This window comes from Rhinatrema bivittatum, chromosome 11 (assembly GCF_901001135.1).
Source record: "Rhinatrema bivittatum chromosome 11, aRhiBiv1.1, whole genome shotgun sequence".
In the NCBI taxonomy this organism is placed as follows: Eukaryota; Metazoa; Chordata; class Amphibia; order Gymnophiona; family Rhinatrematidae; genus Rhinatrema; species Rhinatrema bivittatum.
This window is the reverse complement of record NC_042625.1, coordinates 25,558,607-25,573,092: the sequence shown is the minus strand read 5'-3', so window position 1 is coordinate 25,573,092 and position 14,486 is coordinate 25,558,607. Positions and strand designations below refer to the sequence as shown.

The 14,486-nt window shown below is 44.4% G+C and overlaps 1 protein-coding gene across 1 annotated transcript in view; it reads right to left on the bottom strand.

Moving 5' to 3' along the window:
- Positions 1-272: 272 nt before the first annotated feature.
- The window catches only part of ERP29 (endoplasmic reticulum protein 29), a 32,031-nt gene continuing 17,817 nt past the window's right edge, over positions 273-14,486 (bottom strand). Inside the window, exon 3 of the mRNA XM_029571088.1 lies at positions 273-2,066. Within this exon, the coding sequence (XP_029426948.1) occupies positions 1,567-2,066 (500 nt within the window). The 3' untranslated portion in view covers positions 273-1,566. The remainder of the gene's footprint in view (positions 2,067-14,486) is intronic.

Sequence of the window (14,486 nt, the reverse complement as noted above, 5' to 3'; positions counted from 1 at the left end):
TGCCTGTGCTGTGATATATATATATATATATCACATACCTGTGGTGTGTGATATATATATATATATATATATATCACACACCACAGGTATGTGATATATATATATATATATATGTGCCTGTGCTGTGATATATATATCACACACCACAGGTATGTGATATATATATATATATGTGCCTGTGCTGTGATATATATATCACACACCACAGGCAAAGAATAAAAATCCTCTTGGGAAAAACTGTTTGCAGTAAAATATATAATATATAATTTTTATTTTTTTTTTGGCAATAAAATCCTCTGGGGATTCTGTGGCTTTCCCCTTGTCTTGCCCAACCCCCTCCACCTCCTCTGGTGTTCTCTGTGCACATTAGTATTGGGCTTCGTCGGAGGTTTTTTTTTGCTTTCATTTCAAAAAGCACTGAATAAGATTATACAAGCTCTGGCCTAACTGGCTGCTGCATCTTTGAACAACTGCTGAGTAAAGCCAGAAGCCTATGCAATACGTGTGCCAGCCACTGCGCATGGCTTAACATGGAACTGGAAACGCGTCCAAAACGCATGCCCAAATGGCCGCATAGCTAATGGCACTCATCACATGGAAATTCATGTAGATGAGGCTATTAGCCAATCCCTGCAATCCAATAAATTTTCTGAGCAACCAATGCACCTTTGCAACACGGCAAATTTTATGCCACACTCGAGCGCATTGAAAAAATAGAAAAATCCTGCTTTCTGTGATTCCTCCTACTAGTATTGTAGCGATACTATATAGGAGGAACCAAACAAAGCAGGATTTTTTTATTTTTTAAATCTGTGGGAAAAAACCAGTTTAGACATCCAATACACACACAAGATACACAGTCCAAGCTGTATATCCTGTGCGTGTATATGCCAATAGAAGAAAACGGATGCTGGTAGATTGAGCGTCTGTTTTCCCAACCGGCTTGAGCGCCACCTCTCCTGTGTGCCGGATGCTGAGGTTTCGCTAGGGATGCACAGTTGTCCCTAGCACCTCCTTTTTAGCGCGACCCCTCATTTTAATATTGGATCCCGAGCCCAGGAGAGGTGGCTGGGCGCACGTTAGGAAAATGGGCGCCCGTTTTCTGCGCACATTTATTGCATCGGCCCCCAAACACACTGAATAAGATTACACAGGCTCTGGACTAACTGGCTGCTGCATCTTTGAATAACAGCTGAGTAAAGAAAGCTGGGTGAATCGCAGCCTGAGGTTCAGTTAAAACTTAACTCTTGGAAGCCTCAAAATTCCATTTATCAAAATCTGGATGTATTTTCATAACCTTTGGATGACAAATTAACAAGAGAACCTTATTGGTTAAAGTAAAAAAAAAAAAGTATTTGGAAGCCAATCACTTCCACCTTATTGATTTTCCAGAAGCTGTCAACTTAAAAATGTCTTAGTTTGAGGATAGTTGAGGGCCTGCTTCATATATGTTCTCACTAATTTTACCAAAGTAACCAAATAAATGGAAGAACTTAACCCTGCCCAGTCTGAATTTCAGCATTAAGTTAAAATTGTTGGAAGGCTTCTGGTTCCCTACTTAAATAGCTAAAGCTCATCCTTCAGATGGCTTTTCTGGAAGGAGCTCAGGATGTTCAGCCTTTTCTGGAGCTCCTGCTTCTTTCCATCGCTCATTTTGTCCTTCTCTATCAGCTTAGCGAGTCGTTCCATTTCAGCAGCTGTAAAGCCATCGCCCTGCTCTAGGATCTTGTTCATGATCTTGAGATACTGCATGCCAATCTTTCTCTCCTCCTCCTCTTTGGTGTTTTCTAGCCAGGCTTGCCCTTTCTTCAAAATATTTTGACGTTCTTCCTTTAGGGAACTCACAAATTCCAGTGCCAGATTGTCATATTCTTCCAAGCAGCCATCCATGCCCAAATATGCACCTTGCCTCTTCAGCCAATGCTGAATGGCGCTGACCTTTATTTCCCCCCTGTATGTCACAGGGTTCTCCAGGTCCCCATTGAGAAACAAGAAGAAAGTCGGATAGCTCTCCTTCTCCACCTTGTATTTCTCACCCAGCTCCAAGTTCAGTTTGTCACCATACTCTGCAAAAAGAACAGAAAACAATCCACTCAAACAGGAGAATGAGGAGGCTTACTTAAAATTTTCTCATCTAATCCAAAGACTTTTATGTTGTATATTTATTCAAAATATGGCCAATATGATTTTTCCCCCAACAATTAAGGCAATGTTAATCAAACCTGAAAGTCCAAATTGTAGGTATTCTAGAACTATTTTGTAGATGAAATAACCAGGTATAGGGTCTAAGAAAAATAATCAGTTTTCACCCCCTAATATCAGGTATCACATTGGCATTTCATAGTGATAAGGATTAATGTAAAATGCAATTTTGAATGAAAAGGAGGTATATATTGACAGTCAAGTATTCAATTTTATATACTTTTGCCCTAAGATGGTCATTCTATTTGATTCTGTGCATCAGAATTGCTTTAATAATGTAATCGCTGTGAGATATTAATCATTTACAAGTAAAATGAATGAACATGTTAACCTCATATAGATGGAGCATTGGGTGGTTGGACTAATCAGCAACGGCAGTGAGTTTTTTGCCCATTGGTAGTTTATCACATTTACATGGTCTAAAATGGCCATCACTTTTTGTGAAGGATCATTACTAGAGACCCATAATAGCGGAACGTAAGCCTTAAGGCAGATTCTTTCACAACACGGATCCACCAAGTATGGACTTTGTATGACTCATTCTTCACTTTTCCAAGAGTTACACCAAGCCATGATAAATACTGTGCATTTTATTTGCATTTAAACAAAAATGTATAAAAATAAATACTGGATAAGAAAAGCAAGTTTGCTTACCGTAAACGGTGTTTCCGTAGATAGCAGGATAAATTAGCCATGCTGTCAAGGGACTGTCAGTCAGGCGTTGGAGGCGGAGCTTTCCAAAGCTAATACAGAGCTTAGCTCTGTGCGGGTGTTCCCGCGCAGGAAGGCAGAATCTCCTCAGTCTGTATTGTAGCAGTAAGGAAGGCTGTCCAGGGAGGTGGGCGGGTCAGCATGGCTAAATCATCCTGCTATCTACGGAAACACCATTTATGGTAAGCAAACTTGCTTTTTCCCCATTGATAGCAGGGCTGAATTAACCATGCTGTCATGGGAGTCCCAAGCTCCCAGTCACGCTAAATAACATTCCTTTTTTTTTTTTTTTTGCGTAACTTACCCGGTGTGGACAGCAGATTTGAGAGTTATGAAGCTAAAGTATCTAAGACCGCTTGTCCCAGCTTGGCATCTTGAGATGTTTGCTGGTCTAAACAGTAATGGGATGTGAAAGTATGTAGAAATGACCAGGTGGCCGCTTTACAGATGTCAATAGGTGGAACCTGATGTAGATGGGCCAACGAGCTGGAGATTGCTCGCAGTTGATGAGCATTCAGTTTAACTTGCGTGCCATATCTCTCATTGTAGCAGAATTGAATGCATTGTGCTATCCAGCTACAAATTGCCCATTTCGCCACTGGCAGGCCAGGGGCATTCGGGTTAAAGGAGAGGAATAGTTGGGATGGGCTTGAGTTTGATTGCATCCTAGTCTTATAGTAGGCTAGCGCCCATTTACAGACCAGGGTGTGGAGTAACTTCTCTCAGTCATTGTGATGAGGTTTTGGAAAAAACGTAGGGAGTTCTATGGACTGGTTGATGTGAAAGGCTGAGATCACCTTCGGAAGGAAGGATGGGTGAGTCCGTAGCACCGCCTTGTGGTGGAAGAACTGAAGGTAAGGCTCGTAATTTACAAGTGCTTGTAGTTCACTGACTCGGCGAGCTGAGGTTACAGCGATGAGGACCACCACTTTCTATATGAGGTACTTCACGTGTGCTGAGTCCAACAATTCGAATGGAGGAAGCATTAATTGCTCTAGGACTAAGTTGAGATTCCAGGCCACTGGAGGCTTGGATATTGGGGGTCGGAGATGGTAGAGGCCCCTAATGAATCTAAAAACCAGCAGGTGTTGGGATATTGGGTGGCCCTGGAGTGGCCTGTGGTAAGCTGCGATGGCACTGAAGTGCACTCAGACAGAGGTGGTCGCTAGCCCCGAGTATAAGGTAATAGGTAATCTAGTAGATCGGTTGGAACGCAGTCAAAGGATCGTAGCGATTAGTGGCGCACTAGGACTCATAACGCTTCCATTTCAGTTGGTACGCTTTCCTGGTGGATGGTTTCCTGGCCACAAGCAAAATGTTTTGGGTTTCTGCAGATAGACCTTGATCTGTCAGTAACGCCCGTTCAATCTCCAAGCTGTTAGGTGGAGCGAGTCTTGCATGGGGTGGAGAAGGGCTCCATGCTCTTGGGATAGTAGGCCATCTGTGTGTCCCAATGGGATGGGGGTATGTGTACCAAGGCTGCCTAGACCATGCTGGGGCAATCAGGATCAGGTCTTCCGTCTCGGCTATGCATTTCTGGATCGTGCGCGTTATCAGTGGGATCAGCGGGAAGGCATACATCAGGCTTCCCGACCACGGGAGTAAGAAGGCGTATTGAGCTGTGCGGAGATGACTGGGAAACAGCGAGCAGAACTGAGGTACCTTCGTGTTCTGTTCGGTGGCAAAAAGATCTATGGATGGTGTGCCCCATCATTTGAAAATGTCATCTGCCACTTGCTGGTGTAACGACCACTCGTGAGGGTGAAATATTAGACTTAATTTGTCCGCCCGAGTATTGGCTATATCCGGAAGATAGGTCGCTTGTAGATGGATTGCATGATGACTCACCCAATCCCATATGAGAAGTGCTTCCTTGCATAGGATCCATGAACCTGACCCTCCTTGTTTGTAGATATAAAACATGGCTCCTTGATTGTCCATGTATATCATGACTCTTCTACCTTGTAAGTTTGCCTGAAAAGTTCAGAGGGCATATCGAATCGCTCTTAGTTCGAGAAGATTGATTTGATATGACTGTTCACGAAGGGTCCATAAGCCCTGTGTTTGTAGGTGGTCGAGGTGAGCTCCCCATCCTTTGTGGGAAGAGTCTGTTGTGAGCACTATTGTTGTGAGGTGGCATTGTGAAAAGTGCTCCTCTTTGAAGCACCTGCAGTTTTAACCACCAATTCAAGTCCATGATCATGTCTGGAGTCAAGGTGATTTTCCGAGAAAAAGGTTGGGAGTGTTGTGGCCACTGGCACTTTAGTCCCCACTGGAGTCGGCAAATGTGAAGATGGGTGTTCGGAACCATGTGAATGGCTGCCTCCATATGACCCAATACCGACAGTATTTGGCGGGCTGTTGGTCGTAGTATCAACTGTAGCAGTAACCTTCGGTCTCTGGGTAGAAAAGCTCTGCTTTTGGTCGTATCCAACAATGCTCCTATGAACTGAAGTGTTTGGGAGGGTTGTAGGTTTGACTTTTCGTAATTGATGATGAGGCCTAGTTCCTGAAGACACGAAATGGTCTGTTGTAGGTGGGTTAGGAGTGTTACACGATTTGATGCTACTATGAGAGCCAGTCGTCTAGATAGGGAAATATTTGGATTCCCAGCTTTCGAAGGTGGGCCACCACCACTGCCATGCACTTTGTGAATACACAAGGGGCTGCTGAAAGGGAGAACCTTGTATGAGTGTAAGCATCCTTCAACTCTAGTGAGCACATCCAATAGTTGGGTTGAAGGAGGAGAAGAATTGTTTTCAGGGAGACCAATTTGAATTTTTCTGTGACTAGATGTTTAACTCATGTAAGTCCAGAATTGGACGCAGACCTCCTGATTTTTTGGGAATTAAGAAGGGGAATAAAAACCTGTATTCTGAAAGTTTGAGGTAAGACTCGAATTGCTTGTTGGTGTTGAAGGGTTGATATTTCTTTGGTTAACTGAAGATGATTGGTACACATGCCTGTGCTTGGAATGATATGTGGCAGAGAAAGTTTGGAGAGAAAGTGTAGTTGATAGCCCTGATGGACTATTTCTAGAACCCAGCGATCTGTTGTGATGTGTGACCAGGCTTGATTGAATGCCATGATTCTTCCTCCCACAGCCGTGGGGGGTAGTGGCCTAGCTGGAGTTAAAAAGAGGGTGGGGCTTTCGAGGTAGTGGAGGTTGGTTGACTTTGTGGACGCTGTGTGCGTGGCCTACCTCGGCGTTGTTGATGTTGGGACGATTGTTGAGGTGGTCTATACGACGGATAGGCCCTGAACAGTCGTCTGTGATATGAAGCTCGCCGAGCAGGTGCAAAATATCGGCGAGAGAAGGCACCATATGTGTGGGAAGATGTTAAGGCTTGAACTGCCACATTCTGCTCTTTTAACTGAGCAACTGTTTCTTGAAGACGACTATCAAAAAGGTTGTCTCCTCTGCAAGGAAGGTTAGCCAGCTTGTCATGGGCATCTTCTCTTATGGCACTAACCCGGAGCCGAGCCAAGCCAAACATCTGGCCGCTATAGCCAACGCGGAGACTCTCGAAGACATCTCGAAACCTTCATATACCATTCTCAAAAGATGTCAAATGCCTTCCTCCATGTCCTGTAATGGTTGTGGTGGTGGAGTCGAGGGATCTGTATCCGAGAGGAGTCCTTTTAGTTGCTGTAATTTCATACAAATATTGTACAATGTAGAATTGATGTTTATGTATTCGTGCCCCGAGCATCGATGATTGGAAGATCTTCTTTCCAAAGTCATCTAGGTATTTATTATCTTTCCCGGTGGGGTACTGGAATGTAACCTGGATTTTTTGGCACGTTGCATGGCCAACTCTACGTGTGAGGTAACTGAGGCAATGAATAGAATGTAGACTGTTGCATTCTGAACTTCATGTCCATTTGCCTAGATACCGGTGTGATAGAGTATGGTGTCTCCCATGATTTTTCAAGTACTGTATCTAAAACTTGATGCGATGGGAGCGCTGATGGATCTGATGGGAGGTCAAAGATCTTCAAGAGTCCCATCGTTTCTGCTCTTGGGTCCGGCACTTTGTGAACTTCCATACTGAGGACTGAGCCTACTTTGTCAATAAGTTTGGGGTAAGAAAGGTCCTAAGGTGGAGAGTAAGGTTCCTGGGGACCTTCTGGTGGGTCCGACAGATACCCTGTAGAGGAGCCTGGAGATGATGGAATGGACTCCGGTTGTTTAGGCAATGGTGGGGAGTTGGCAGGCATAGGTAGCGTATGCTGGGGTGAATGCTGAGTTATCAGTAAAGGCTCCTTTGTAGGAGTTAGTTGTGGGAGTACTGGTGATATGTCCGGTGAAGGCTGCGGTAGCTGTGGAGATCTTTCACCAGGACTGGCCAGAACAGGTGGAAGGTTGATGTATCCCAACTGTAGGGAGGCTAAGAAGCCTGAAAAAGCAGATGATAATTGGACAATGGCTTGATGCGTCCTCACTGGTATGTGTGTGTGAATAGGTATTTGAGTCGATCCCTGGGGATGATGTGGAATTGCCGCCAACATATGTTGGTATCTGTTGCTGTAAGCTGGTGTTTATGTATCTCCACAGGTTCCTTAATTCTTTGATGCTTCGTTAATGGTTCTTGTAACTGAGGAGAGGTGCATTTTTGACTGGAGACTGAAGAAAGGTTTGAGAAGACCTGACGATGAGGAAGATGAAGGGGAATAGGAAGACACCCCTATCCACTCGTCTTCTGAATCCAGAGGGGTACTCTGGATTTTGAGTATCCGGCAGATAGACGGATGCACCCAAGTCCGAGGTGGAATATGGTACTCTGGGCCGGATGGTATGGGTTGCACTTGTGAGGTTGAAATCTTGGTGGAACCTTTCTTCATACTCATATGTGAAGCATGGACTTGTGCCTGCGTCATGTGTGTCGAATGTTGCATCATTTGGGGTGTTGCAACTCAAATTGGTTGTTCTGACTGTGTGAGTGCCTCGAGCTTTTAGTCGAAGAATGCTTCAAATGATATATCAGTGAATGTTTCTCTGGATGCGCTTTTATTTGCTTCGGTGTGTGTGTCTGTGTTTGCGAACTGTGCGCTGGCGCATGCTTTGAAACTAGCGTCAGTGCTTGCGTCTAAGCATGCACCTGGACGTGCAGCGTACCATGTGTGGGAATTATGAGCTTTGCCAGCAAGCCATTTCGGGGTTTAAACACTAACTTCCCTTCTCCCTGGCCTTGCACTGAATAAAAGCATCACTTGTGCTTAAGCCTCCCTGCCTAGGAAAGGATACCTGACTGTCATGTATTTCTCTAGCTTATAATTAATCCTGATTGCCTGAAATAAGGGCTGGGTGTTCCCTAGTCAGAGGCAGGACAAAGTCAGGAGGTATAGATTTCAGCAGCCAATGAAATGATCCATACACCCCCCCTGAGCCAAGCCAATAGTGTGGTGATACGTCTGTTGCTATGTGGAAAGGAACCAATCATGTGATGACACATCATCTGCCTTTGTATGAATGTACAATAAAAAGAGGGCCCTGGGGAGTGCTCATCCCTTTTTCCCTGCCTGCCATGAAAGCTGCTTGATGTGTCTTCATTATCTCTACACCATGCGCCGGAGTTTGCATCGAGCATTGAAACACAGTAACATAGAAATGACGGCAGAAGACGACCAAACGGTCCATCCAGTCTACCCTGCAAGCTTTCACTTTTTTTTTCCCCATACTTATCTGTTACTCTTGTCCCTTGTAAGTGACCCTTCCACCCCTGCCATCGATCTATTTCCCTTCTACCCCCACCATCAATGTAGTTAGCAGTGCTGGAGCTGCATCTAAGTGAAGTATCTAGCTAATTGGTTAGGGGTAGTAACCGCTGTCATAGCAAACTACTCCCACGCATGTTTATCCAGCCTGTGCAACTCAGTCCTGGTTGGTTGTTGTCCGAATATAAATCATCTTTTCATCATCCCCCTGCCGTTGAAGCAGAGATCTTTTCATCATTCCCCTGCCGTTGAAGCAGAGAACTATGCTGGATATCATTGCAAGTGAAGTAACAGGCTTATCTGGTTTGGTGTAGTAACCGCCGTATCAAGCAAGCTACTCCCCTGCTTTTTTGTGGATGCAAATCCTTTTTTTTTTCCACATTTCCTCTTGCCGATGAAGCATAGAGCAATGTTGGACTCTCATTAACCGTGTGTATGTTTAATGAATAAGGATATTAATCTCCAGGTAGTAGCTGTCATTCCTGCAAGCCGCCCCCATGCCTCTTCACTTCATTCACATTCTCTAGACTTTATGGATCCAGTGTTTGCTTTGGGTGATGCGTCAAATCCTGCGTTCAGAGGCATCTGTGCCTGTTCAGATCGACGCATTTTAGGGTTTTTTGACAACTGCGTCGAATGCATCGACAGATACTTCGAGCAGATATGCGTCGACGGCTCATCTCAGCAGGATCGACGTTCTTAGATGCAGCAGGTCTCAGCGTCAATGCAAACAGGGATTGCTCCAAGTCCCGGTGTGGTGTTTCAATTTTTTTTTTAAGGACTTCCCTTGTTTGCTCACCATTTGTAGGCCCATTTTTGAGGTGCCTGGTTCTAGTGATGCTGCCCGTCAAAGCAAGGGGGCAGACTGCAACCTCGGCCCCAGGGAGGAGTGGGGGCTCCAAGAGGGGGGGGGGGGCGTATGAGCCGGTGAGGGAAAGTTTTAGCTTTTCTATTTTTTCGATCCTTTGGCACCACATCCGAGGCGACATGCGCCTGCAATGTTGGCACGATGTATCGTGCTCTGGGCCTAGGCAAAGGTAGCAGGCCTCATGTCCATCAGTAATTGACATGATTCTGCCGCATGCACACAGCTTGAATCCGGATGGCCAGGGCATCGGTGTCATATGGTGATGATCAGTGGCCTTTCCCCGTTTAAAATCACAGCTGTTAAGGTCCTTCTCTTCTTTTTTTTTTTCTTTTACTGAGTGTCGAAACTCAGCATACGTTCCCGCTCGCGGAAAAGACCGACTGAGGAGATTCTGCCTTCCTATTTATTTATTTATTTAGAATTTTTATATATCGATATTCTTGAAAGATATCAAATCATATCGGTTTCCATTGAAACTGAACAATCGCAGCTGTGGAGTTACATTGAAACAAATCGTCAGATAACAAATAACATTATAAGTAGAACAAGTCTTATAAGTAGAAACAATCGCGGCAGTGACGTTACAGTAAAGCAAGTTGTTAGATAACAAATAACAAGTCTTTAAGAACAAAAACAAACCAATGGTGGATGTGAATGAGAACAGATAGCAAATATAAATATAGATGGAGCATATAAATATAGAGCATCAAAGCAGTGATAATAGGCGTTTCACAAATAAGGTGTCTAAGGATGGAGGGAGGTAAGAGGAGGAGAAGGGAAGGGCTAAGTGGCATTGACTCATGCTAAGGTGTACATGTTAAGGTGGTCGGGGCCGAGAATGTGTCTCTCTGAAGTCCAGTTATGTCCTTTGACCCGTGTCTGAGTGTTCTTGAGACTCCGGGAACGCTTTTCTGAAGAGCCATGTTTTGAGGTGTTTCTTAAATGTTTGAAGACAGGGTTCTAGACGGAGCTCCGGGGGTAGTGAGTTCCAAATGGTGGGCCCGGCTGTAGAAATGGCGCGTTTTCTTAGAGTGGATTTGACCAGTGGTGTGTATAGAGTTCCTTTATAAGCGTTTCTGACTGGTCTGTCGGATGTGTGTATGCGGAGTTGAGAGCTTAGATTGAGATGGGCGATGCCGTGAATGTCCTTGTGAATCATCAACAATGTTTTGAAGGTGATCCTGGATTTTATGGGAAGCCAGTGAAGGCCTTGTAGTATAGGTGTGATGTGGGCTCTTCTGTTTGAGTTAGTGAGTAACCTAGCCGCAGCATTCTGGACCATCTGTAAAGGTTTAATAGTAATCGCAGGGAGGCCTAGAAGTAGAGAATTGCAGTAATCTAATTTAGTGAGGATGATAGACTGAACTACTAGCCGGAAGTCGCTGAAATGCAGGAGAGGTTTAAGATTTTTGAGGACTTGAAGTTTAAAGAAGCATTCTTTAGTTGTGTTTAGTACGAAAGATTTAAGGTTGAATAGGTTATCAAGCCGAACCCCTAGGTCTCTGACAGAGGAGCAGTGGTTGATGAACGTTTTAGCGAATTGAGATGCGCTTTGTGAGTTAAGGAGATTGTGGGTATCATCTGGGGAGATGATGAGAATTTCAGTCTTATTAGAGTTGAGGATGAGGTTCAGGCTGGTGAGCAGGCTGTTAATGGATTGTAGGCAGCAGTTCCAATGTGTCCAGGTTTTTTGTAGGGATTTGGTGATAGGAAGGAGGATTTGAACGTCATCAGCAAAAATGTTGTATTTTAGTTGAGGTTGGAGAGAAGACGGCAGAGAGGAAGCAGATAGATGTTAAAAAGCGTGGGGGAGAGGGAAGAACCTTGAGGGACTCCCAGGTTTGATTTGATTGGGAGTGATTCCTTATTGTTAATTCTTACTTTGTAAAATCTATTCTCAAGGAACGATTTAAGCCAACCATGTGCTTCTCCTTGGATGCCGATCTCTGATAAGCGCTCTAGTAGAATGGAATGATTAACCGTATCGAAGGCGGCGGATAAGTCAAGAAGGGCGAGGTGAGGTTGTTTTCTTTCCATGTTGAGTAGGATGGTGTCGGATAGAGAGGAAAGTAAGGCTTCAGTATTTTGAGTTTTTCTGAATCCGAACTGGAAGGGGGAGAGTATGTTGTTCTCCTCGAGGTAGTCGGACAGTTGTTTGTTTACAATTCTTTCCATCACTCTGGAGATCAGGGGAAGATTGGCAATTGGACGGAAGTTGGCTGGGTCAGACGTCGGAAGGCTGGGTTTTTTTAGTAAGGGTTTTAGAATGGCTAGTTTTAATTGTTCTGGAACCTTTCCTTGAGATAAGGAGCAGTTTATGATGTCTGCTAACGGTTTAGAAATGGTGTTCGGAATGGAAAGGAGAAGATTGGAGGGAATTGCATCCAACGGGTGGGAGGAAGGTTTTAACTTTTTGAGGATGATTTCGATCTCCAATGAGGATGGTGGCTCGAAGGATGTAAGGTTAGAACTCCTTGTCTGTGTTGGAGAGCTGGAGGGAGGGGTAGTCGGTTGAGTTGAAGCGATAGGCTTGAGGAGGTTGGTTATTTTATTTTTAAAGTAGATGGTGAGTTCTGTGGCTTTGTTGGAAGCTTGTTCGTCGGGGATGATAGGGGGCGAAGATTTTGTAAGAGATGATACAAAGGAGAATAAAGCTTTGGGGTCAAATGAGAAGTTGTGAATTTTTTTAGCAAAAACATCTTTTTTAGCTTTAAGGATGGCAATCCTGTATATGTTAAGGTGGGCTTTGTAGTTAGAAAGTGTGTCAGTGGAGGGGTCTTGCGCCATTTGAGCTCTTTGTTACGAAGTTTTTGTTTGATGCTTTTCAGGTCCGGGGTGTTCCATGGGTTCCTGTTAGCTTGGGGTGGCTTTATTGGTTTAATAATGGTTGGGCAGGATTGATCTGCGACCTCTCTTGTTATCTTAATCCATGAGTTCATGGTCGAGGTGGCGTCAGTAAGATCCAGTCGATCGAGTTCTTTTGCAAGAAGATTGCTAAGATGATCTGTGGGGCAAGGTTTCCTGTATTGTAAAGTGGTTGTAGGGAAGACAGGCCGAGGATGGTCTTTAATTTGGAGTTCAGCAGAGATAATATGATGATCTGACCACGGGATTGGGACACAAGATGGGACGGTGGCGGATGATAGACCATCGTTGAGGAAAATCAGGTCTAAAGAGTGCCCTGCTTTGTGCGTAGGACCTTTGACTATCTGGCTGAAGCCCAAGTGGTTGAGTGCTGTGATTAAGACATCGTAGTTGTGAGATAGAGGGGAAATGTCAACATGGAGGTTAAAATCTCCCATCAGAATGGCTGGTTTGTCCCTCTTAAGATGTTTAGTTGTGAATTCAATTAGTGGAGAAGGATCGGAGTCTAAGGTTCCTGGGGGTGCATAGACCAGAGCAATTTGGAGGTGGTCTGAGTTGAAAAGGGCTATTTCTAAGTTACTTATTTTGGTGGAAAATTGTAAGGAGAGTCTAAATCCCTTTTTTGCGGCTAGTAGTAGGCCTCCTCCCTTTTTTTTTATTCTAGGGATTGAATGAATGTCATACAAATGGTTAGGGAGGTGGTTTAGTAGAACTGTGTCTGTGGGTTTAAGCCATGTTTCAGTGATGGCGCACAAGTCCGGGTTGGTGTCAGTCAGGTGGTCATTGAGGAGGTGGATTTTTTTCGTGATGGATTGGGCGTTGAATAAGGTTAGAGTAAATAGAGTGAGTCCGAGCGTTTGGGAGATTGGGGAAATCATGATAGGGATCAATCTTTGCTGTCGTAAACCTAGGATCCTGGGTTTGATGGTCTTGGGCTTGTGGGTGAGTGGAATTGTAGGTATTGGGAGTGGGCACAGACCCTTCTCTTTGAAAGGAATTACAGACGAAGAACCAGAGGAGGGAAGTTGCAAGAGTGTGTCTTGATCTGTGGTGGAATAGAAGAGGTCTGGGAGTTGGCTAAGTTCCCTGGAGTATCGTTTAAGCTGGGTGTCTGAGGAGGGTAAAAACAGCAGGAGCTGGCTAGTGGTATGCAGTAGTAGGCTGATGGTCCGGAAGGTGGCTCTTGAAGGTGGGGGAGTTTCAGGAGTGATAACTCACCTGCGCGGGAACACGTGCAGCCGCTCAGAGCTAAGCTCTGTATTAGCTTTGGAAAGCTCCGCCTCAGACACCTGACTGACAGTCCCATGACAGCATGGCTAATTCAGCCCTGCTATCGACGGGAAACAGATTAAGGGCAACTGATGATTAAATGAAGGCACTCATATTGCATCATATGGTGTGTGGTAGCAATGTATGAAAGTCCCAAAAATTATTTTTTTAATTATAAGGGCCCTTTTAACATAGGTGGATAATTTAGTTAGGTGACTGTATGGTTCTACCTTGAGTAGTTCATTTAATATTGTAGTTTATGCAATTGCATCCATGGTCTGCTTAAGAAAACCAGGATTACACGTCCATACAGTGATGGGATGAAACCAGGACTGGATATTCCTTACGACAGAGACAGATAGCAGTAAGTGTTTAGTGTAGTTCTGAGGAAAGCACCTCCATAGTGTCAAATGCATTTACTATTGCAGCCTTCTTATTGCTCCACTAAAAAAGTTATTACAACCTACAAAGAATCCCCAGCTAGTAATCATTTTAAGTTTATACAAAAAATTCCAGTTATATCTTACAGTGCTATATCATGTAAAGCATAACCCACAGTCTGGACTGATCCTGGTACGTACAGGGAACATGTAAAGTTTTATTACTAGGTCCTGTTTGGAAAGGAAAAAAAGTAGAAGATTGCAAAATATGGCACAAACTGCAAGGAAGCTGAGTCACCTTTTCAAGAAAGCTGTAATTGCCAGCCACTTTTGCTGTGCCCATTTGTAAGCCTTTTAAGAACATAAGAACATGCTATACTCGGTCAGACCAAGGGTCCATCAAGCCCAGCATCCTGTTTCCAACAGTGGCCAATCCAGGCCATAAGAACCTGGCAAGTACCCAAAAACTAAGT